The 26224-nt window shown below is 44.0% G+C and overlaps 1 protein-coding gene across 3 annotated transcripts; it reads right to left on the bottom strand.

Moving 5' to 3' along the window:
• Positions 1 to 1409: 1409 nt before the first annotated feature.
• On the bottom strand, positions 1410 to 24267 carry mbd5 (methyl-CpG binding domain protein 5). 3 transcript variants are annotated; one of them, XM_070855485.1, is made up of 10 exons: positions 24237 to 24267; positions 17805 to 18425; positions 15913 to 16015; positions 13322 to 13493; positions 10403 to 12808; positions 5709 to 5929; positions 4483 to 5616; positions 3948 to 4021; positions 2372 to 2447; positions 1410 to 2244 (listed from the first exon to the last, which is right to left on the bottom strand). In XM_070855485.1, exons 2-10 carry the CDS (start codon positions 17915 to 17917, stop codon positions 2182 to 2184), a joined length of 4362 nt encoding a protein of 1453 aa, XP_070711586.1. In that variant the 5' UTR covers positions 17918 to 18425; positions 24237 to 24267; the 3' UTR covers positions 1410 to 2181. The 3 variants fall into 3 exon arrangements, with proteins under 3 accessions (XP_070711586.1, XP_070711589.1, XP_070711587.1); XM_070855488.1 differs by having other exon boundaries at positions 4483 to 5613; XM_070855486.1 differs by lacking the exon at positions 24237 to 24267 and adding an exon at positions 24139 to 24187.
• Between the last annotated feature and the right edge of the window lie 1957 nt (positions 24268 to 26224).

The raw sequence follows: 26224 nt of genomic DNA, 5'->3' as shown, positions 1-26224 counted from the left end.
AAAGAAAATCATGACACAATCCGTAACGAAAACGAGCCTCACTGTGAAAAGAAAGGTTATCTGTAATGCTCACTTCTTAAATAAAAGAGAACACGACCTTTGTAATGGACTCTGAATACATGATCTATCCACTGTTAAAAAAACAAACAAAAAAACATACATATACACATATAAGGCTTGAGTTCTCAACTCTTGGTAGTATTATTGCCATCTAGCATATTTGTAAAGCTTAAAATAAATATGGAGTACTGTACATAAATAATTTACATCAACAAGCAAAACAAAATAAAGAAAAACAAAAAAACACAAGGCCCCTAAATGTGAGAAATGCTTCCACCGCTCTTGAAAACCGAGTTAGTGTTCCTCATGACGCTCTAGACTCTGCCTCTGAGGTCGGTTACTCTACCTAAAGCTATCGTTGTGGCAAAAACGACTACAGTCATGGAAAAATCACTGTACAAATGAGCACGAGAACATAATCACAACAACCAAATGACATAATCCATCAATGCAGCCTGTGATTCTTGGCTGTAGCTGAAGGAAAAATCCACCCAAAAACACTCTTGGTAGTGATTTCATGTTGCATTCAGGGACAGTTTAACTTCCTTCAGTTGTAGTATTTCCAGCTCCGGAGCAGTTTCTGTCACACAGGGGCGTTTTCTTCTTAAAAACATCAATTTGTACTCCTGATTAGCGATAATAAAAGGAGAAATCGATCACAGAAGAGGTACTGACACCTATTTCTACACCTTGAGGAGCAGGAAATAGACCAGAATGCAATGCTGCATAAGAAGCAAATAGTGCATTTTATGTGCATTTAAGTTACCTTCAGTGAGCAAATTTAGCCTTTTCTATTTATATTTAGAACGATAGAAAACAAATCCTCACATTTCAAAGGTGGAACCAGACAATGTTAAGCAGCTTTTCACTGTTAAAGCTTGAAAAACGATCAATCGACTGATCGTTTCTGCTCTACCGTCGGGCACTCCCTGAGCCTTCACTGGGAGTTTCACACAGTCACTGTGGAAAAACAAGATAAACTCACTTTTGGTTCACCCAAAACTACAAATCACTACATTTTTTTTTTTAGTAAAACTCCTGAAGTAAAGCAAACACAAAATATCACCAACGTAAAAGCGCCTGAAGGTGGATTTTTCCTTCTAAAAACGGCAGGTAACCGACTTTCTTCTGTCTGCCAGTGACGATGATGGTAAACCCACGTAAATCACCTGCCAACCAGACTTGTGTTGCACAAAACTGAGCCTCCAGATTTCATGATTTTGCCGTCAAAGTGCCTGGTGGAGCAGATGAAGATTTACCAACATTCGTGTGGCCGGTGGTCACTTCTCGCCCTGCTCAGGGGAACATTGAACACTTTCTGCTGGTAAAGTTCATTCTGGTGTTTGTTTGTTTTTTCTTAAATCTTTTTTTCCCCAATACAAATGAACACTTAACTGGTGTGAAGTGACTTTCGTAATGGAGAACTCATATATTCATGCCTGTTCCACTGCTGTTCCCTTACAAAAAGAAAGAGAAAAAAAACCCAAAAAACAAACAAACAAAAAAAAAAACAGCACGTCTTACAGTTCATCATATAAAAGCTTTAGGCTGTATTCTTATTTATCCTATGCATGCGGCCGTATGCAACCGCATTTCTGAATAGAAACCAAGACATTGGTACACTTCTGCTTTGTTTTTGTACAATAAAAGATAAAATGTGCATTAGGTATGCTTGTACATGACATTGTACAATATTTACATACAATTCTTAATAGCATGAAATTTCAGGATTATCTATATACATATTGAAAATGTATCAGAAATATTTGGACTGTCTATTTTTCTTAAATATGTAAGGTAATGCTTGTAGCTTTTTTTGTTTGTTTTACTATCTTATACTAGAAAAAAATAGTTAATTCAGTGAGCTGTAGACAAATTGCAACCGTTTTTGACGTTTTTCTCTATTTTTTCATTTTTTTTCTACAGTTAAAACTGTATTGGTGATTGGAAATTTCCAGCACCTTCTGTGGTCAGTCATGAAGTCAAGTTGATATCATGGAACAACAATGTACCACTCAAAGTCCATGTGTAGCACCTGTTAGAGAGCTCAGATCGCATCAAGGCTGAACGGATGACGTCTCCGAAGGCTTTGAGGAGGTTCTTGGGCAGAAACATTCAATGTTATCTGGATATCTTCCTCCTCTTAGGCTTGGGGAGCTTCACCTGACGATCCCTGGATGGGATCTGGGGGGCAGACGGACAGAAGCGTTATGGTGACAGCTGCACAGGTGGGCGGACTGACGGCAGTAATTCATGAGGAGAAATGACTTCTCCATCTCTCCTGGAAATGAAGGAAGGTGTAAATACTCACTGTGCCCGACATCTTATCCAGCTCACTCATGGCCTCGTGGATAGCAGCTTCCAAGTGATTATTCAGTTTCCCCGGTCTGTTAGACAACATTTACAGTTTACATTATTTACATTTCGCTGATGCAGCCAGACAGGAAATCAACTGTTCAGGCTCTGGGACATTTAGCTGCCGAAGGGACCAACACAGCATCGCCCCCATCGACCAGAGGAGCTGTATGACAACGCAAATGTCCTAATCGGTAGGATGGACATTAACCGGACTTTACCAGCTCTCTAGTACAACATCTGTGTGCTGTCCCATTGATGTGTAAACACAGCAGGTCTGTCCGGAGAATTCACAGCGAGCGAGTGTGTGTGTATTGATGATGATGATGTGGCTTGGAGTGCAGCTGCTTCGTTCTCTTTCCTGCTGGCCTGTGTATCATTTTCCAATGTTTCATTTCTGGATACGTTCAAATACTCCTGCACGCTCTACCCAGGCACTGGGTAGGTACATGGCATTAGGGCCATGATTTCTGAATATTCGAATAGCCGTTAAACTATCTATCTATTTATCGCCTTGTTGTTAAAGTATATTTTCTTGGTTTTTGCTCCTGGCGGGCATACTACCACACATGGGTAGACGCTTGATACAGAGCGTCGAGATGAAGCCAGGTCTTTGTAAAGATGTGGGCACAAACAGTTTGATTCTTTTCATTGCGTAGGCAGTCTGAGTCCCACTTCATTCAGTCCGTGTGACCAGACATTAGCTAGGAGCAGCCTTAGGTACAAGCAGAGTTAGCTTAGCTCTTATCCTCCTGGGGCGACTTCTCCTTCTGCTGCAGCGTTTGGTCCAGAAACATGAAAAATGTTGTGTGCAGCTATCAACTCAAGGTCTGCTGTAATCTCAGCTCTTCATTCAAATGTATAGTTATATATATCAAGTTATGTAATAAACGCAAAAAATATAATAAAAAGAACAATGTAGCAAAGCTTGAACTAACTAATGTCTGCAGAAGGAATCTGCAAATAGTTCACAGTGATGATCAAATAGCATTTAGCTTGAAATGCAAACCCCTAGCAGGCATCACCCCTCGCTTAAACCAAAAATAGTATCCCCAGTTAGAGAGAAGGCGGTGTCCAACATGGATCCTGTTGGATGCTACATGTGTTCAAGGAAAACTCCGGACAATGTCCAAAGTTCATACGACGCATCATTAAACACTAGATGACAAAGCTTGCTTGGACAAATTCCAGGGCTTTGAATTACGCAACTGATCATTTGCTAAACTAACTTTCATTCAAGCTAATATATAAGCAGACTAGCTATGGCTAGCTGCAGCTGATAACATCCACCCCTTGTTATCTCAGCTGACAAAATCATTGGTAACTGACCTGAAATGAGAAACACATTTCCACAAACTTTAGGTAAATCTGCAAAGCTTAAGGTGTAACAACGATAACCAAGAGTGTGGCTTAGCATCAATTAAGGCAATAATATGAGCACGTAACAACACTCTCTCAAACTAGCTAGCTACAATTGTTTATCACTGTTTTTTATCTACTGAAGCAACAAAACACTGGGAATGTTTACTTACTTCAGGCCTCTTTTGGCGGCTCGATCAAGTGCCTCTAAGTCGTGAGTTAGTGTTTTTAGCTTCTCTGGCTCCACCTGGATGGACACAAGAGGAAACATCTGAGTACATTCAGGAGCAGAGCAACGCAGACGGAGCATTTCCCACAGACTACAAAATTATGATGAATTTGTTGCACTGTCTAGCAGTTCATTTGGCAGCTTCATTAGGAGAACCTCTTCTATTTTGAAATCCTGATTTGGCAGGTAAAATCGTCTAAGTGTTTTGAGCATTTTGGAATCCATCTGCCACCGTGGCCAGTGGACAAAAATGCGATAGGTTTCCATCTGAGGAAAACGTGGTTGGAGTCAAAGGGACTTTCTGCCAAACATCCGTACTTTGCTGTAAGCCTACAAAACCTTTAATATGGCTTCATAAGGAGCACTGCTGGTTAGACCTAATGTAGGAGCCTCTGAAATCGACCGTCACTCTGCAGGCTTCTGAAAATTCAAGTTGGCTGGTAAAATACATGACAGGTGGTCACAGACGGGTTCCTAACCTTGGCCTGCTCCCGCAGCTGCATAGCAGCGCTGTGCACTTGCTCGTCCCCGGCCAGCTTGGCAGGCCAGGGTGGGAAGCCCTTCAGCTGGCCCCAGACCAGCTCTCCCATGTTGAAGGTCCTGGACCGATAGTGAAGCAGTTCTGAGGAGGGCGAGTCCGGTTGCCGCAGGTCCTCCTCACTGCTCAGGCTTTTTGTGTCTGAGGGGCTGGGCGCCATACCGTTGAAGTGGCCGTTGTAGTGGCTGTAGTCTTTGGCTGTAGCCAGAGGTCCCTCCAGGCTAGTGGAGGAGCTGGGCGACTGGTCGTCACCCGTCAGCTCCTGCCGTGGGGGCCCCAGGACTTCTCCGTAACCCCGGGTACTAAAGTGGGGAGTGGTGCCGTTGATGTGGGCACAGCCCTCCACCGTCTGCTCCAGACGTTCCTTGTAGTTGGCAGGAGTCCGGCTGCAGTTGTTGAAGCGATAGCCGTCATCGAGAAAGGCTTTATCGTGGGCCATGGCCAGGCCGTGGTCGTTGGACCCCTCGGTGGGGCAGGGTGGGGCGGGGGCCAGGCTGGCGGGTCGCTCCATGCAGGGACTACTCCTCACCTGGGTGGAGCACTCCAGAAACTCCTCACCACCCCAGGCGCTGTTGTTGCTCTGAGTGTCGAAGCCTCCCCCGTGCTGCGTCTCCCCGTCCCACTGCCCCCTGGGAGTCCCACGGCCAGGAGAACGGAAGTAGTCGTTGGCCTCTGGGCCGTCGGGAGTGCTCTTCTCTGGGTCCATGTTCTTCTGACCCCGTCCCAGCCTCACCTGCCTCGGTCTGACTTGCTGGGACAATGCCTCCCCTTCCTGGTGCCCATGCAGGACTGTGCTAACTGCTTTGGGGAGGTTGATGGGATCCCCGATAGAGGCAGTGAAGGCACTCATGGCGCTGAGGGCAGGCACCGGACTCGCCTGTGTGGTCCCGCTCACCGTGGTGGTTATGGTAACATGCATGCCCTTGCTGGCGGCGTCCACCACAGCTCTGTAGATGGCGTCCACCGACTCTGGGCGTCCGCCGGGGCCCCTGTCGGAGCCAGGTGCACCTGCTGGAAGCCCCTCGCCCTGGGGCTGTTGCCCCTCCCCGAACTGTGGGTGTGACAACATCCCCTGCTGAGGACACAACAACAAGGTCACAACATGATGAAAAAAGCTTTTATGAATCTGAAATGCTGCAGAGATCAAAATGCGACCCGTCATCCTACCTGGTAGTTCTGGTAGATGCAGGCCATGGCGCCAGCATTGGCATTGCTGCCGTCTGTGTAGGGTGGGTTGTCAGAGAAGTGCTGCTGTCCCTGGTAGGCTGGGTGAGAGGCCACCCCCTGCTGCATGCCCTGATGGACCTGCTGCTGGTACATCTGACCTCCGCCGGTGTTAACGTGTGGCTGCAGGCCCCCCATGCCGCAGCCAAGGGATGAGGGGTTTCCTGTAAAAACATCGATGCAGCACAGTCAAATGAATATCAATGCAGCACCTCTGTACATTTGAAAGAGTGAAGCTGAAGAGGGGGAAATGAATGAGACCAAAACACAAGGAATTTAAAGTTTCTAGGGATCCTGAAAGTGCTGACATTACAATGATCTGAATATTAGGTATTTCTTTAGATAAGCTTTTCAAATCAGTTCACATTTAAGGAAAAAGATCAAAATAAACATATACTATTATTATTACTAGGTATCTGTGCTCATACCACAACAATTTGATGATATTTATATTTGTGAAAACATGAAACAATCAATTTTCAAGTTTTAAAATGATTCAGGCATTTTGCAAGCAATATACTGTATAAAAATAAAAAAGTAAGAGAAAGATTTATTCGGGTGGTCAGCCCAAATAAATTCAATGCTCAGGAAACTTTGGTAAACAATTTGCACACAAGTTTTTAAATCAGATTTACATCCCTAAATGTAAGTATTACACAATTCCAGCTTTCAGAGAAACAATTTAACTACAGTTTTATTTCTCCAAGCTGGTGCCATTGTACTTTTTTCTAGTACCAGTTTTCTAAGCTATACTCCCTTCTGTAGAGCAGTTCAGTGGAATTTGTTTTTCCACATTTACCGTACCCAACAGAAAATGAATGGCAAATCTGGACAAGTGCGTCTCAATAGAGACTTTTACAATAAAAGTAAAAGTGCATTAACAATCTGTTGCGCTGAAACTAATGAGAGACACGCTACCAGATGCGTAGCACAGACAGACGTGCAAGGACAGAGCATGAACAACATACATCAAGGCCACAGATGTATCAATGAATGAAGAGAAAGCCCAGCAGCAATGTTATGCAGACAAAGCCGAAGCAAATACAAAATCTCCGAGGCCTAATGCTGTGTTTTGTGTGTGGACGAGTGGTCGACTGGAGCAGCTGGTGCGATGCTACGTAGCTGAAGGGCAGCTGTGTGTGCTCTCCATTTTTTTTTTTCTCCTCTTTTCTTTCTTCCCCTCTCTCTCCTCTCTAACGCTGAGAGCCACGACTCGGCCAACCCCCTCCCCCTTCCTCCCCGCGTCCTCTGCTACTGCTATGATATAGTGACGGCTGTTGCCGGGGGAGGTTGCCATGGGAACCGAGTGATGATTGGTGGTGCTGTCCACTGCCAGGAAGCTTGTTGGGGGAGTTGGGTGGGTGGATGGGGGGGTTACGAGGGTCGGGTGGTGTGATTTTAGCCTGCTGGGGGATGGGGGGGGCACGGTCAGCTGGGTGGCAGGAGGTCTGGGGGGTTTTACAATGAACTTTGGGGTATTTGTTGATGGCAAGAGTTGGGAGGGGGGGTATTCAAAGCTCGCTAGCTGTCTGGAAACAGATGGTTAGACGCTAAAGCTAAAAAGCCACTGACTAGCCCACTTTCAAAGAGCTTTCTGTGCTCTTAAGATCCCCAGCATGTCATCCAAATTAGGTTCAAGTATGGGAACATCTACAGCGCTACTCAGAGGCATAACATCTGCCATTTGCTGATAGAATATTCTTTTATATCAAGAGCCTGTGAGTGCTAATGGGCTTGTCATCAGCACCCCTAGACACTGGAAGGACCTTTGTGAGGACCACTAGAGGCACTGCAGAGCAGCGTTTTGCTTAGGGGGATTATTTATTGTCTGTATCACCTGTATCATGACACAAACATGCCAAAGCACATTCATACCAAATGCAGAGGGCTTATAATGAATGAAGTCTACGTTTTTAGCATATAATGTTTAGAAAATGGAGAAAGTGAGATAATATTCACATCTGTTTCAACAAGATGATGTTTGCTGCAGACTAACATAATTATCTGATTATCAACATGCAACACACAGACACACACGGTTGTCTCAACGCTAAACAGGTCAATATCAGGTATTAGCATTGTTGCGGCTCATAAGGAATTACCCATTAAAAATTAGAAGAGAAAAAAAAATAGAGCTTTCTTTTGCTCTTCAAATTGAAATCCAAAATTGAGGCTCCAGCTTGTATTAAATGTAAGCAGGTTCTGCTAAAATCTTCCCCAGTTCGTCCTTATTGTTGAAGTGTGCTTTTAGTTTCACATTCAAAGGTGTGTCCACTGAAGGGAAGGTCTGAGTAAGTCCTGAGGTTCAGTTTCAGAGCCGATCTGGAAATATTGGCTATTGGCTAAACTATAGCCAATCAAAACCCAATCTGTCTCTACTGTGTTTTGTCCACCTAAGCCTACTGGTGGATTAGCTGAGCTCTGACAATAACAAAGCATTTAGCTAGCAGCCACTCATTTCAGCCAGTGCAGACTGTTGCTCTCACAGGTTAAAATGACAAAGATAAAACTTGGCTGTGCTCTCTGTGAGCTGGTGTCTGTACTGGGCAAGATGCTCATAAGGTAAAAGGAGGATCACTAATAACTGGAAGTGGACTGACTGTTGCTGCAGCTCCAATAAATCCAGGAGAGACAGAGTCGTCTTCTCTCTGATGGAGGTTACACAGAATAGTCAGCTGGTCAGTTCGTCCACTATCAAAACTAAGAGTCCATCGCTGTCGAGTCCATCTGTGGTTTCAGCACGGTGCAGTAATAAAGCAGTGGGAATGAATCTAATGTTTCAGCACCTATGAAGCTGTGGATAGTTGCGGTTAACGAGTCCCTTTACATTATTCATTGGGGTAAAACAGTCTATGATACACAGCTGCCGACTGACAACCACTCCTAGCTGTACAGTGGTTACCTTTACTGTGTTAGCTAGCTGAGCTCAGTGGTGGTCCGTCACTACGCTGTGTGCAGAACCAACGAGAGACTGGCGGGGACGCACATTTGTTTTGGTTTAAAGTTTGAGAAAAGAATTTGAGGTAGTTAGAGGTGGAAAGACTCACAATCCTTTTCAATGAGAATTGGTAATTGTTATTTGGTGAATAAAATACGATATCTCTCCCAGATTTTACTGAATAGTCGATTACCGTTTGGGAGTAGTTGATGACTACAACACGAGATCAGCTGAGCTTCAGATATGTTTGTTAAAATGATTGTTTCTGGGCTCAATATAAGGGTATCAAAGTTGAAAAACTGCAATTCATCTCAGTGGTATTGCTCCAGTCTCTGAAGGACTGGCGCCACACGTCACGGGCAACCTCCTGAACCACGCAGGACCACCTGAATTTCAATGACTTGACCGAGAAGAAATACAGAATAACTGGGCACCTGGTGATAAGAACAGGTGGCCTGCAGCAGACCTTGTGATATCGCCATTATAAACCATATGAGGACACACAGACGCACAATGAATACATAAACTCCTAAGTCCAGTCCCACAGCAGGAAAAAAAAAAAAAAAAAATCTAGGTCTTTTCAGCACTTTCAAAACAAACGTTAGCATGAATGTGTCCACACACAACAAAAAAAAACAGTCACACACAAAGTCATTCACACACACGCAAATAAACAGAAGCACACACACTGTACTACACAAGTAGTCATAGACGTGCACACACACTCATTCAAACACACACAGGCCTAAACCCTCATCAAAGGCTTCACTCTGGTCTCTATTCAGGGTCTATCGTTACTATAGCGACCAGCTAGCTGGGAGAAGCTCTTTAGAGCGCCCTATCTGGGCTGCTTCCCTTAAAGCGTGATCCAGATCCCATTTCCATCTTCTTACACTATTGACTGATGCTAGCATACAAATAAAACAAAGAGAAACACTGGCTGACTGACAATTAGCCGAGCTTCCAAAGATGAGGGGCCTGCTCATTAGCTCGGAGATACTGGAGGAGCTCGACTGTCTAGGCTCGGGGCCTATCACCTAAATCCTTTGGTTTTAGTTCACTCATAACCATAGAAACCACATCTTCACCCAACCACTAGCTTATCATCACGAGGAGGGGAGGGGGATATATACTCATTAACTGAACAGGATATCAACACCATCCTCCAGCCAGAGGGAGGTCATTTTGGACCGTGGCCGCTTAGTTTGTGGACTGTCAGTCGTTTTGAAATGTCACCAAATGATAATTATTTTTAGGATATTTATAAATGGGATTTTTTAAGTGGCGGCTGAGCATTTAAATCCATCAGTTGGGTGGATGTAACACAGAGGTGAAATGATGATACCAATCATCTAGCTAAATTTAATGTTCCTGATTATTATCATTAAGAAGCTTTTAGTATTACTTACTTCTTATATTTCCATATTAACCTTTAGAAATGAAACAAATTTCAGAAATATGTCTAGAAAATGGAGACAATTATCAGTTTATATAAGAGTCCTATTTGTGTATAAATATAAATATTTAGCAGCACGTGCACACATTGTGGATAAATTATTGAAAATTAACACACAACTAATTACATGGCTCTGAAATAAACACTGTGCATATGATGGTTGTTAATTACTAGAGTGCTATTAACGCTGGATGGTATGTAATGATGTTTTTTTACAGCTACTAGGCAGAGTTGGTGTCTCACCTGTATCAGAGATGGTCTGCGCACAGCTTCCATCACCACCTCCATGTGTCATAACCACCATGTTAGTCCGCCCCATACTGTGAAGGAGGTTCTGCTGAGAGGGGTGAGGGCCAGGATGGGACAGCGGCGGGGGGTTAGTGTTGGCACGTCCCAGTGGCATGCCATCAGGACCCACCGGTCCACCTCCTGGCCCCATGGGACCACAGTTACTCATGGAGGAGGCCTGCATCTGGGCCATAATGTCAGGGAACTGGCCTGGACGAGAGCCCAGATGGCCCCCAGAGGTGTCCATGTTCTGGCAGTGCTGCATGGCATCTCCTGGACCCCGCAGCCTCTGTTGAGCTAGGAGGTTCTGCTGAGGGCCACCGGGAACCATACCTGTGCTGTCGTTGTAGTGCAGCTGTGCGGCTCCTTGAGGGCCAGGCCCTGGGCCGGGATTAAGACCTGGACGATGGCTGTTTCCAGCAAGGTTGTGGGAGCTCTGACAGCTCATGGACTGGAGAAGCTGGGCCATGGAGGTGTTTGGGGGAAGGTTTCCAAGTCGGCCCACTTTTCGCAGCTGCTCTGTGGCACTGGGCCCCGGCATGTGGGGTCCTCCCATGCCTCGCTTGTTAAGCATGTTGTACACCATGTTGTTACTGTTGTCGTGGTTTACAGCAGCGCTGCCCGACGACTGCCTCCGTTTGCGCATGGGGTCCCTCTGCTGGGCCATGAGCTTGTCTCTAAGAGCTGCCCGACCACTCTGGCCCTCTGGAGTGTTAAGCAGCATGGTGGAGTTTGGCGGGAGCATTGGGTTTAAAGTGCTGTGTCCCTCCATGCCTCGAGGGCCGCTCATTGAGCCAGGGTGCCCGCCACCTCCTCCATTACTTCCTCCACCTGTTCCCATGCCTGCCATACCAACACCACCAGCAGCCATGCCAGCAGTGCTGTTTCCAGCAGCGCTGAGTTTGTTTTGATTTGCTAGCTGTGCTTTGGCTGCGGCTGACAAGAGACTGCTGGCAGGGAAGGAAGCGGCATTCTGTTGGTTAAGGATCTGGTTGAGGGGCATCCCCAGGAGTCCTGGGTGTCCCTTCTGGGAAGCGCTGGGGGTTGCCAGAGAAGAGGATGACGAGGACGAAGAGGTGGGTGAGTACATGGGGTTGCTGTGCTGCTGGGTGCCAATCGAGTTTGCCATCCCAGGAAGCAGCTGGGAGTCTTTGTACTGGAGAAGTGGATCAGTTTTGTTGGTGGAGGGGCTGGAGGGCATGGCTGGCCTGGGAGATCCCATAGCTGACCTGGGAGAACGAGGAGGGACCTTCATGGTGCCACATGGGGCCTGGTGCCCCGAGGGCATTGCAAAGTTCCCATGGTCAGAGGAGGTGGAGGACGAGCGTGAGCGATGAGGGGAGGCCTCCATTCTCCCAATGGCAGGCCCGGCCATATGAACAGGGGAAGTGACGGGGGAGGGGGACATGGAGGACGCTGGACCACCCTGTTGAGTCCTTTGAACATGGCCACCATGCCCCACAGGCCCAGGCTTCACTGTGGGTAAAGGTAAGTTGCTTGGCAAGGGAACAATGGCGGGAGGGGGTATGTTTACATTCATCATTGGTACCTGAGAGTGGATGTTAGGCTGGAAATTGGAGGGGTTTGGGGGATTGGTGGGGGGCTGGTTGACTAACTTGCTGGGGATGGGGTCCAGAATGCCTAATGGGTCTTTTTCAGAGGTCAACTGCCTTTTCTGAAGGGCACAGGATGGTGGTATGGATGGAGGAGGTGGTACAGGATGCACTGGGGGCTGTGTTTTATGGTGAAACGCGGCACGGGGCATATCTATACCAGGGGGGAAGTTGCCCCGCGACATGTTCATGTTCATGACAGGGCTTTTGGCAGTGGCCGTCGGAGAGAGGGGTGTGCTAGTCCTCCCTGTCATGGCGCAGGATGACTGGCCCGCAGGGGAGCCATGGAGCACTATGCTGGGTGGGGAAAGAGGCGTCCTAGTGTTTCCATGGATGGAGGCTGAGCCAGGACTACTGGCTCCTGGGAAACCACAAGGATTGGTCCTCGGAAAGCCCTCAGGGCTGCCTAGAGTGTCTGCACTGGGAGACTGTGAGCCATCTCCATACAGCTTAGCACTGGATGGAGGTGGGCTCAGCATGCCTCCATAGCCAACCCGGTAAGGGGATTTGGGGCCAGGCTCTCCACTGCCCATCCTCTGCGGCCTGGAGTAACCAGAGTACAGCTCTGACTGCTGGGCTCCACCCATCTCCTGGGGTGGATACAGCCTCTGCTGCTGCTGTCCAGCTGCCATCATCATCTTGAAAGCATTCTTGCAGTCGGGGCCAACAGCATTGGGCAGGCCATCGTGGGGTTTAGTCCTTATTGCTCGTTGATTCGTGGAATGCACAGCGACCACAGATGATGTACCTTAAGGCCAAACAAAGCATCTTTAAGTTAAATCAATACCAGCACATTGGAAAGGCATTGTTATCTACAGGCCACAGTGGCTGGAGAACCATACAAATGAGTAGCATTAATAGAAAATTTCCCCCTATGGGGGATCAAATAAAGAAAGTCTCAAGTCTTAATACTTAAACCAACTCCTTGATTTCTAAAACGGAAAACTAAACACATTAACTAATACGAAAAGAACATTTAACCTAAAAACTGAAAACAAAATGTAAATGAGAATTTTCTAATCAACATTCAAGCCACTTCCTTCCAAACTGGCTGGTATTGTAGAATAAATTACCACAAAACTTCACCAACTCTTGGCTGGTTTCTTCCTGCAGACACATACTAAGTTAGTGTGGTTGGGAAAACCAGCTACTAGTTTGGCTCTGCATATTATACTACGTGTGTCGAGCACTGCCATCAAACTGAAGCATTGATTTTTAAGTTCACGTGAGTTGAAACAATTGGATTTACGTGTACTCGTACCTCCCCCTGGACTGGTCAGCGTCAGAGGTGGGTGCGTCTCCATGCTCCTGTGCAGTGTGGCCACGGCCAGAAGCTTCCTCTTGTGAATGCAGAGTTTGGTGACGTCTTCATCTGCCTTCACATCCTCCGCCGTCCTCTGCTTGACAGCTGCCCCTGGGTCGAAGTTGAAGACCTGAGAAAGAAGATTGCTGCTTAGAACATTTACAAATTCACAGCTACTCGTGTAAATTTGTTTTTTGCTTTCGGTCCAAAAGGTGATGCTCCTTTCAGTCTTGCTACATGAATGCAAATTGAAAGAACAAAATGTTTCATGTGTGATGAACTGAGGGGAAACCCATTTCATTTGAATTCCTTTGGAGATGTTTAACAGATTTCTACTTGGTTGTGGAAGGAAGAGCAACAGAAAAGACAAACAGGGGAGTCCCTCTTTATCTCAATACACCAAACTCCTGACTTTTTAACTTCCAAAACTCATGATCTTTAATAATACAAGGAGATACCTGTTTAGATTATTCATTTAGACATTTTTGGTATCTTCATTTTCTGTCGACGGAGGACAATTTAAGGGGCACATAGAAAAACTGAAGGAGGAGAATGTTTTGGGTCATTAGGGAGGGAGGTTGTAATAATAATAATACAGCAGAGACGTAAATGTTTCCCCACATGAGATCGGCCTGATAAAGGCCTGATCCAAGAGACGTGGTGTGTTGGGGACAAATTTAGCTTCAAGAAGGATAATCGGCCGGATTAGCCCATGTAATGTGATACAGTAGACTCCTCACAACACCCCGACATTTGTAGTTTGGTCCCTCACAGAGATCAGTGATAGTGATCTTGAATTTACTTCGTACAACATACAGCGTGAGAGGGGGGAAGTGGATTATGGTACAAGAGTGGTTTGAGAGCTTTCTCTAAACTGGTAACTATAAGAATTCATTGTAAATGACATTAATTCAAACTGACAACAGCCACAGTGCTACATGAAGGATGAAACTACAAACTTTTTACAACCACCTTTCAAGCTGACAGGGGTGACTTTTTGATACTTAAAAAACCATCTCAACAAAAACAAAAGCATCACTTTAACAGTAGCCTGTCAGAAGTTGTTTTCACCTTGGTTTGACTAGTGTGACACCGTTTCCTCCTTACAGACATGTTTACTTCCTCCTCGTTCCTCCCTCCATCCCTTTCCCTCCGTCCTAGCTGCGGTAACGAATGTCAAAGTAATGTGTCCTATCTTGAGGCCAGGACATGTCAAGAGCTGATTGTCTGCTCTGAATTAAAATATCATGTTGTCTGAAGAGGCATTTAGCTAACACTCATTGTCAGTGACTTGCAGCAAGTGCAAATCTGTAATACGTGGAAAAGTTCCTGATTACCAATAATAACATCTGCTCCAGACGGAAGTCCATTTTTACATGCAAAGATATTAAATGTTAATATTAACAATACTTAAAAGAGGAGACTTATGGAAGCTTAAATAAAATGTTTTCCCATTTATGTGGACTTAGTACTGAAATGGATGAATCAAATGTAAGGCAAAAAATTTTATTTAAGTATTTAGGAATTCAACAACCAACCATGCAATGTCTTTGTCATGGACTGTTTCCAATCAGTTTAAACACTCCCAAAAAACTTCAGGATACATGTGATGAAAATCCATAAAGTTTACTTGGAATCTTGTGAAACTGCAACTACAATACAGTAAAAAATATCTGCATTAATGAACAGCATTGTTGATCAAATACACATATCACAACAGTATCCAGGCATTAAGCAGATCTTAACTAGCTTAGCCACGTAGCTAATATAATAAAGGCACAGCTAACATGGCCAAAAAGACAACCAGAAATTCATTAACAACGCAATTAGCATCCAGCCGCACAAAATAACTCATTAGATCATTAGATGAATAATGATAATAATAATAACAGAATAACATCTAAACCAAGGAGCTGACAACCGCTCATGATCAATGTCCCATCACAATGACATCCGATCACCACACGGTGAACTTATTTCCTGCTTCCTACTTCCTGCTTCCCATTTCCTGGGTTGCTAAGGTTACAGCAATAACGTGCCACACTGAACTGGACTTATTTCTGGGGGCATAACAGTCTTCACTGATCTTTACTTCTCCTCTAAGGGTCAAATAAGGAAATGTATCAAAGGAACAAAAAAAAAAAAGTCTTCACACAAATGTAACTTTGAATTTCAGCTTGTGTCTCCGAGCAGCAGGGATGGGATCAGACACATGATTACCCAAACTAAACCAAACAAAATCCTGTTTGACGTCATCTGCGATTGCACGCTTGAAATGACAAGTGGTCCACAGCTTTTCCTTTTTCTGTACCTTTTTCCCCTCACAGTGAACAGCTGATTTATAAAAGCGATGACCAAGAGCAGCGTGTCGAGTCCAGAAACAGTTTGTTAATCCCTTAAGGCCTCTTGTTTCGCTGTAATATTTGGACAACAGCATTTTAATTTCATTTGCAGAGTGGGACTTTCCATATTCTGGAGCCCATTTAAGAGGCAGCTGTGAAATCTCCACCCGACTGCTGTGTTTTGAATGAATCAGGACAAAAATGTACCTTGTGGAGGATGAGTGGGCACTCCAGGCCGCATTTGCAGGTTCCATCAGTCAGCAGGTAGGTCTTCACCTGCTCCAAGCTGGACAGCAACGAGCCACTGGGACTGCACACAGAGAACGACGACGTTAGGCTGAGTAGAGGCATCAGCTGGGACAAATACTGTACTCCTTTTATTATGATGTTAGATGCTGCAGCACTTATTTGCATTGTTTGAAATGGGTTTTTGAATATCATTCAATATTTTAGGACAGAAGCTCCAGAAAACTGATAACACTTTGCTGCAGTTGACTGAACATTTTTATGCGGAAATATTACAAAGGTTTAGCTCTCCCACCACAAATTTATTCCTGACTCAGAAGAAGAAAGGAAACCACTGCACACTGAAATGCTCCACTGACAGACATACAAATGATTTTTTTAGGTGGGTTAGCAGCTCCTTGAGGCAGGTTGTGCCGCAGGTTTTACAGGCTTGCAACCATGAAATCAAACAATAAAATCCTCCCACTCCACAGCTGAAACACAGTGGAGTTCTTCCATCCGTTTGAATTACAAACAACTGAAAACATTTTCATTACTTATGAAGGAGGAGGAGCCTGGGAAATACTGATGACCGGAAGATATCACTTTGAATAGCTTGTACACATCACTATATAGATAAGTAATCCTAATCTTTGCCAGTTATTCTTCTTTTTATTGTGTATTTTCATTTTCTATACGGAAACAAAAACATTTTACATGGACGTGGACACATTTTCATATTTTTTTAATCCAGTTCCTGACTAAAACCAGTACTGAAGCAGCAGTTAAGCAGTTTTAACCACTGGGAAATGAAAAAAAAAACCTCCAGTGAAACCATTTGGTTGACCCTGACAAACATATACATGATAAGATGACAAAACAGCCAGATCTGAATCATCAATCAAAGCTGTGGTGAAAATGTCTACTGTGAGGATGTACATCTGCACATTTTTGACACAAAAGCACACTTTAAAAGTAAAATAACATGAGCAAATGTGAGTGTGCGGTGACAGTATCAGGCCACGGTCACAGAAGTAGACAGGATTCTTTCCAACACCCAAAATAAACCTGACACCAGCCAACTGCTTTAGTTCATTGTGGCTGGTAAATACACTTGCTGGTCTTAATATGCTGGGAAGGACACTAACTTCCAGTCTAGATGTCATGATGGCTCGTGAAGGATCCAACTCATTAGTCAAAGCCCCTGTTGCACAGCAGATTTTGTAAACGATTGACTGGCTTCTTAAAGGAGGTGAAGGGCAGGTGAATTTGTGCCGTCCAAGCAAACATGTGGGCTGCAGTTTACCTATTTCAATGCATCACTTATCGCAATTTCACCAGCAGCCTCCCAAAGTGCAATAGGTTTAAGAAATGGTTAAAGCTTGTAGATGTCAAATACACTGCAGCTGCACAAGAGCAGCTGAGGAATGACCATGACTCCACAAAGGAAGCAACACCATGTTTCTGGTCATGGCCTGCAGCACCGATCAATAAGAAAAACTCCAATCGTGTGTGAACAGTGAACAAACCTGGTGGGCACTCTATGACATTTACCATTAATGTTATTAATATTACTTTCTGTCTTAAATCTGACAACAACTTCATAACTTAAAATGCAAAAACAGTCTCAGATGTGAGGATTTGATTATTTTCTTTGTTTTATATCATTGGAAATTGAATATCTTTGAATTTTAGATGGTTGTTGGGACAAAATGAGCAATCTGAGGATGGAAAGGAACAAAACTATTAGTTCATTTAGTAAAAATTCATCTGCTGCTTTTTGTGATAATGAATTAAACATCCATGATTAGTTTGTCAGAAGAAAAAAAACCAATGTGAGGACATCACCTTGAGCTCTGGGAAATGTTTCATACCTCATGTATGTGACCCCACCGCCGTGCTCCGCCTTGCGCTGCCAGCCAATGGGGACCTGGACAGGGACGGCCTGCCTCTCATCTCCCGCCTCACAGTCCTTTCCGCCATTCATTGCTCCACTGGTTTTACGCTCGACACCTCAGAGGTATATATATCAGACATCAACCAGCGTCTTCGCAATGCACGTCATGTTCGTCTTCCAAAGCCGTGGTGGTGGAGGTGGTGGTGGGAGGGTTGCGGAGAAGGGAAGAGCTGCAGGATTATGCTTCAACGTAGGACTCTCAGATGGAGCTGATGGGGTGGTGGGTGGGTGGGTGGATGGGTAGGGTGAGACGAGCTCACAGCAGACCCTACCCTTTGAGCTGCTTCATGGCTACGGCGCTGAATGGTGCGTGGACGTCCATTACTGCATCTTGTCATTCAGAGCCATCCGACTCGGGAAGATGCTGGCTGAAAAAGTGAGGACCAGGAGCGCTGCGCCTTCACGGGAAAGTCTTCTATTAATGATTCTAAACCATTTGTTTCTCGCTGCCCAGGATACAGTCCCTCAGTTTAACAAGTAGGATATGTTCAACATATTGGCTCCCAAACGCCGTTGGGTAGTGGTATTCCCATGGTTCCTGTGTGGGCAGAGCAGAGGGGGAATGCACATGAATCAATGGTCAATGCAACCTATTTTCTTTGCTTTAACTTGCTCTGGGAATGGAAGACATCAATGTTATAAAAGCCCCTTCAATTTTTGGACAACAGCGTTTTTCATTTATAACCAATTATTTCCATTCTCCTACTGAAAGGCAAAATGCAAAACTACTGTTGGCAAAGAGATCTGAAAATGTTTTACTACAGTGACTGAAAAGCAAACAATCCAATGTTGCACAAACATTGTCGAGTGCACACATGGGGGATCCCTTCATTATTTACAGTTTAACAATTACACTGACTTTGTCTGACTCAAGGTTAAGATTAGCTGCCTGTCATGCCATTCAACAAAAAGTGGTGAAAAGATTCTTATTCTACAGAGGTAATTTTAAAGACGACCAATCTGAACTCATGAATTTCTTTAGCCATTGTAGCAGCTAAAGACAGAATAATTCCAGGTGTTGGCGTTGATGACGCTCAATATCTGTAGTGGTCACTGTGTCCTCAGGAGGGAGGTGCTAGGAACCAACTTCCTGAAACAAGAATGTAAACAGACGACAGCATCCGAAGTGGAGTGTATGAAAACAGGAAGAAAAAACTTTTGTGTGACTTTTTCCTCTCACAATTCCACCTCGCAGCATCACCAACGTCATTCCTCTTTGGTTTCACATGCTTACAGTTGTTTGCGCGAGAGCACGCTGTGCTCCTCTTGGTCAATGTCACAAAATACGTGGAGACATTTGTCATGGAGCCCCTTAAACGGATATTTTACTGATTTTCAACCGGCTTTGTGTCATTACAAAGCTGGTGATGTACGCAAAAGGAGCTTCACACTCTCAAAGTTGCCAAGTGACACGAAACGTCTTATCAAGCGGATTTCTGACGGCTGTTGTTAAATATAGTAAAATAATAAGTCATTTCATCAAACAACAGCCATAAAGCTGGCAAATGTCCACCGGATGACGTGTTTAGTATCACCCTGCAGAGACGGAGCGGGGAGCTCTGGATGCAGGCAACATGGAGGAAAGGTAAACATCATTAATTTGCATAAACCAAACTGGTTGAAAATCGGCAAAGTAGCCCTTTAACACACGGCTGTTTTCGGTCTGCTTAGAAATGTTCTGAGTGCAACGTTTTACGATAAACTAAAAGATAAGAACCAAGAACCAGACCAGGCTTTGCATCGCCAACACTTCAATTAAAAAGGCCGTAATCCACCCAAATACTGACCTTACAGATCTGCTCAGAGTATCAACGCACACAACATCAAACTGCTTCTCATCTCATGGTACAAATGCCGCAGGTTCAAGATGACGCTTGATGCAACCAATTGTGCCAAATTATTAACGCTACACAACAAATCTGTTTAATTTCTATGCAGTAATATCAGCAGTTTTCCTCCCTCTCTCAGAGACTGAATTTCAAAGACTGGTAGAAGCACATCAAAGCTGGTAAATCGAGCTGAATTCAGTATGTGAGTGATGGAGCTCCATGCAAAGCCTCCTCTCAGCCGCCGGTGCTGCTGACTCATAACTGCCCTGTGAGCTGCCGAGACCAAACCCAGTGACACCGCCACAGAGGAGGAGAGGTAAGGAGGGTAGTGCTACCCGTAGAACGAGGCAACAGTTAAAACGTATGCTGTTTCTCTGGAAATACGCAGCAGCAACAGTCGCACCTCATCATCTCAGGAGAGGTGTGTCGTGTCCTATCAGAGAAACCACCACATCGTTAAAATCATTTCCCTGAGCTCCATATTTGGAAAATGCAGGGGTAACACAGAAGACATCATTTTTATCGTTGTGTTCACATTGGAGCATGAAACATATTATTTCATTTAGGAGCTTAGTGCAGAGTCGCTTTTTGAAGCTGTGTCCGGCTGTGACAAATGTTTAACCTCTATTTTTGATGGTTTCTATCTGGTATTTGGTCTTTTTTGTTCGCTCGAAGACCGGAAGGAGGTGAGTAATGTGCAGCAAAACTCCTGGACCTGATTCAAACCAAAGACATTTTGATTAAAAATGCATTGGTGCCTTAGCCAAATGTTTTCATCTTAACCTTTGACAAATCAACAGTCCCTAAATCTGCCACCTCGCTAATGTAAAAGCACAGATTTGAAATCTCAACCCGTACCATTTTACTGCCCAACTCTCCACACCATTTCCTGACTCCCAAGAGCGACCGTGTCCAAATTACATATGGTACCTGCTAATCTGTAACCTTTTACTGCAGGCTGATCTTTTTTTAGGATTATGTTTGGCCTTTTCGCATTTATTGTTCAGAGGAACAAAAAAGAGACAGACAGACGGGGAGAAAGGACATTGTGGGTCTCTAAAAACATACCAGAAATGCAGAGTGAATTCAACTGCTACACTGGAAACATCTTAAGGTGGATTTTTACTTTTTGGTTAATGGGTTACAAATACGCACGTAGCAGCTGTAGCTAGGCTAGTCGACACGCACCTCCTAAAAACTACATGTCGGGACTGCGTCAGCTACAGATTTACCATGAAGGGTCACAGGAACGGAGATTTGCTCATGCCAGTGGAGACTGCTGATCATGAAGTTAAGGAAGTTGAATAAAGACTCTTAGTACCTTCACGCCATATTGCAAAGGAAATTAAAGAATATTAGTCACTATGAGAAATATGTATTAAACAAAATGGCCTGATTGCGTGCGATAAATCTGACTAGCACTGCAGTAAAATACCAAACTATAAATTAAAACCTATGCTATAGGTCAAGTGAATCCCACATGTCCACTTTAAGAGTAACACAAGTAAAATTGAACTAAGCAGCACAACAAATACATCAGTTATCAGTGAGCTGGTGAATCTAAAGCTGATGGACGATATTTCGGCAGAGCGAGACAAACAAAAGCTGATATATTTCAGCCTTGCAAGGCGTTGAATGTCATGGAAAAGTGTGTCACAATGGCTAGTTGCAACGGTGCCAGCAATATGAAGCCTCATTAGCATACAGCCTATACCTGTAAAATATGCTATACGGTCGAGCACTCCACTGAAGGTTTCCACGAGACACACAACAGAAACGTTATGTTTAAGGGCTTCGTAGCAAAGCGGTATAGGCGTGAAGAGCAGGACGAAAACCAGGCTTACATCCAATATTTAAATGTCGAACACAATTTCAAACTCCACAGGTGATGGTAAGTTATAATTTCTGTTTTTTTCAGTGATCTGCGATTGATCTGGCTGTATTGAAAAAAGAGAAATGACTGAGAAACAAATATGGAAGTGGATCCTGTGGTTAGTATAATAACAAGTCCTCAGCTTGTGCTGTTGTTGTCGTTACTGTTCTTCCATCACAAATGATGTTTGGAGAAATGCCCTTAATAAATGACAAGGAGTCTGACAACGTCACTGCAGAGTCACTCATGTCTGCAATCTAAGACGAGGCTGCAAAATAGCGCGAGTGTCATAAATTTTGTGGCAACTAGCATGTTAAATCTGACCTATTCGTGAACACTCAAGAAAAATTACATTTTTTCCCCCATTCCTCACCCGAACATAGCAATGAGGATGAGATGCAGCACTGCTGGAAACACACTTTAAGGGGAAATAAGAAGAAACAAAACTGCTGTGCATGTGAGAGGAAATCTATGCAGTTTGCACTCAATCCAGCTGCAGACTTCATACAAGCAATATGAAACAAGAGGAGGACTCAGAGAGAAACTTAATGCATAAAAAAGACATTAATGCAGCCACTGGAGACGTATGGCAAAGCAGTCTAAGAAAGAAAGAAAAAAAAATGTTTTAGATAAGAAATCGCATCAAAATGTCAAGTGGAACCACAGCCAAAGGTTGAGTAACTGAATTTGCGGTCCATAAAGGATGGCAGCTTATGTAAATGGAAATGTTCTACCTCAAGGTCTAAATTTTAAAGAATGTGATCAGACAAAGTAGCCTGCATGCATTTCATTACATGCTCAAGAGGTAGTTTTTTTCCCCTCTCATGTCCTGGTATCATTAAAATCTTAGTATTGCGAGTTAAATGTCTATCCAACCCACAGTCTCCTCCAATAATTATCCTGACTCATCCTGACCAGGACAAAACTATTTAGCAAACTATTTATCTACTAGCTGGTACAGCAGCTGGTAAACTTTCCCCACCAACTCGTGATTCAGATCAGAGCAAGATCCTTAAATGATGACTGTAGGAGAAGACGACAAAAGTTTACCAGCATTTTAACCGTACTCGCCTTAATTCTGCAAATGTGCCAGATGAATAAAACTAATAAGAGGCATTAACAGTGATGGGATAGCCTTTATACAGACCTGTAAAATCAAGGAAATGCAATCTCAGTCCAGCACAGCCTTACATTGGTAAAATCTGTTGATTTCCATCAATAAAGAAATGTAAACTGTGTCCATCCACACATGCAGCTTAGAAGATTGTAGTGCTGTTGTGTGCGTGTCACCTTGCATAGGGAGTTTGGGAGGTTTGTCATGTCAAACGCACACTGTAAAGCAGCCCTGGACGCCTTCAAGTCCACAAATATCCCTGACCACTTCTGAGCATTTGGTGCATTTATATCTGCATGCTGTGCACTTGAGATCAGACATTTACTGCAAAGCGAAGAGAGCGAAGATGTTGTCAAATACAGTCAGAGTGACGAATGGGAAGCTGCTCCAAGTCACCTGCACTAAGCATGTACTGTTTTTGGAGTATAATCCAAGGCATGATTTTAAAATAAAAGGGATAGGAGAGGCTGTGCAACACTGTAATGGTACAGCAGGTTGTCCTGTAGCTTCCTCTCATCACCCACAAGAAATCTACCACTGCTCTTTTACAAAAAACCCAGCTAGATTAAACCCATTAATTCTCAACGCTGCATTTAAATCTTGCTGTAACCCCATTGAGTTGGCTAATGCTAGCTTTAGGGGTAAATTAGCCATATTGTCCTGCAGCAGCCTTAAAAGTTGACAGCTACACAAGTTGGCTACGTTGCTAGCTAGATGACAAGACTTTTTCCCCCTAAAATTGGAGAGCATGACAGCCGCTTGTGTACATTACCAAAGCAACCTAACCGTTAGATAACAGCCAATTAGCTTGGTGAACATTAGCCAGGCTGCCTGTGCCAAGTGTTGCTTTATTAACATTTTAGCGACAGCCGTCCAAGCACGAAAGGTTTAGTTTATTGTGCAGCTAAAACCTCCATCGTCTGCGGGCCTCCGTGTTAAAAAAGTGGCCGTGTCAACAAGCGGAATCAGCCCTGACTGACTGTGCTTTTTGATGCATTGGACACAGCATCTGAACTAGCTTGGGGTTAGCATGCCGAGCGTCAGCTGTCTAGCTACCGCTAGTTAGCCACCAAGCTAGCTTGTTGTAACGAAAATGAATTAGCGGGCGAGCTCGGCTACGCTAATAACGTTTTAGCATTTATTTAATCGGCGAACCGTGACCGGGGTCGTTCACGTCGAGGACCCACAGCCCAGATATCCGCTTTCAAATTGTCGAAGTGAAAAAAACAGCTAGGCCCGCGTTAGGTTTCGAGCCAGGCAAGGCAAGGCCAAGGGGGCCAGGCCGAGTTAGCACGGGTTAGCTTAGCATGCTAGCTAACAGCCGTGCAAACCCGTTGCGTTTGCAGAGGGAGAGCGAAGAAGAAGAGGAGAGACGCTTTTCAGGCACTAACGCTTCTGTCTGCGACAAATTAAGCCCCAAACAGCCCGTTCTTACCTGGGCATCCCGGAGAATGCATACCGGCACGGAAACAGTGAAAAGGACGAGCAACAGTGGGTTTCTGAGCTTAGTAAAAATAAGAATAAGGAGCCTACCCATTAGTTCTCTGCCTCTGCTGGTTCTCCTACACTGGGATATTGGAAATGATGGAGAGCCGCACCGCGCATGCGCCACAGGAGCAGCCAGCAGATGGGAGAGGTGATGCACGTTACCTCCAGAGCTCTGATGCAGGAACCCTGCATGGCAAAAGTTAGGAATAAAACTATGTAAAGACACGAAGAACCACTGGGTGACCCTCACAGGGCTGGAGGTCCCTGTAGAAGCTCCCACAGTGGGGTCTGGGGAGCCTCTCTGGGGGCTTAGGCTGCCCTGTCCTGGGTCAGGATAGAAGATAATGGCCTCTCTGATCAGCACCCTTCTTCTTATAAGGGATCCACAGATGCTTGGCCACTTTTAATAGCTGAGATAAGTGCAGATATTTCTGTGTTAACCCTTAAGAACCCAGAATGACCCTTTTGGGGGATATAAAACAGACTAAATGGACTTATTTATTAGATACTACACCTCCTGTTCAAGATGTGAAATGCTAAATATACATATAATAATACAACCAGGACAGGTTAATTGTAAACTGTATTTTCATAGCACCTTTCTAGTCCTTAGTTAAGGTTCAGTATTTTGCCCAATGACACTTTGACATGCTGACTCATAGCCGGGGGATCAAACCACCGACCCTCTGATCGAGGGACGACTCACTCCACCTCTGAGCCACAGCCGAAACTTGCCTTTCAACAACACACAAACGAGCTATTTAAAATCAGCCAGCTGTGTCACAGGTGTCAATCAGGCAGACCACCGTTTTGGAAATGGAGACTGGGTCACATGAGGATGCACCAGGATGTTTGGTAGCTGCCACTGGGGCACTTCTTGGGTTAAATTCAAGCACAAAGCTGCATTTCCAGAATATTTAAAAAAGTGAGTTAAAGCTGCTGCTGATCTATTCTAAAAGCTGTTTACTTTAATTAATACTAATATGAAATTCAAGCTAAATGTGAAAGTAAACACAGACCACACTCTACTCTGGTCTAATCTCTGCTGGTTTTACAACATGCAACCACAAAAGCCCTCTGCAGCGTTGTTCGTCTTTGTAAAACCTCAGGTGGTTTAGTGTATTTTGAGTTTGGGGTTTTTCTTTTACAGATGAGTGGGCTACCGGCTGACTGAAGTGTAGTCAGAGATCAAAACAACAAGTGACACACACCAGCAGCCCAACAGTTTTATTTTTATCCAACATCTTTTCAACCTGTATAGTAAGTCACAAAAAAATACTCCTTTTTCCGCGTCTGCATAACAGAAAGGTAAAACCGAACAAGATGAGGGATCATTAAAGGTTAAGACTTAATGATAATTAATTCATCATCAGCACATAATAGTCTAAAATGAAAACATATTCAATTTTCGTGTGTGCGTCTTTAAAATGCAACTCATAAACCTAAGTAATGAGCTGCAGTATATGAAAATGTAATATGCAAAGTAAATACATATTAATTGTCGGGGTTAAAATAAAAATCGCCCCCTCGTTAATGTAATAAAACTCACTAATAATAATCCCATTACGAGGAAGAGAGTTATTATACTAATAGCTTGGAGGTATTGTGTCATATTAATTAGACGCTAATGAGATTATCACACTTTTATGTGCAAATTGTTGTAATGTTAATAATAATGACATTAACTGGAAGGTTTTATATTTAAACTTTTAACACTGGTTCTATTAGCTCTGTTTTTAGCATTTCACCAATGAGCCTCTTATGAAATTATGAATTTTAGAGTAAAATAACAATAAAAACCTGACAATTCTTTACATGAGTGACACTGGTGGGGATTTAAAAATGTTATATTGTGATAATTTCCCATCTAAGTGCATGAAAACATGGAACATGGTGGGTGTGAAGCCAAAACAGATGATTTTCCAGGATAAATAAATGTCATAAAAGCTCAAAAAACAAGGAGTTCAGTCATCTGAAGAGAAAAGAAGATGCAGCTCAGGGTGCAAATGTTTGAATTTCATCTGAAGGTCAAA

This window comes from Pempheris klunzingeri, chromosome 24 (genome assembly GCF_042242105.1).
Source record: "Pempheris klunzingeri isolate RE-2024b chromosome 24, fPemKlu1.hap1, whole genome shotgun sequence".
Taxonomy (NCBI): Eukaryota; Metazoa; Chordata; class Actinopteri; order Acropomatiformes; family Pempheridae; genus Pempheris; species Pempheris klunzingeri.
Note: the sequence above shows the minus strand (reverse complement) of the source record. Positions and strands in the feature narration are given on the sequence as shown.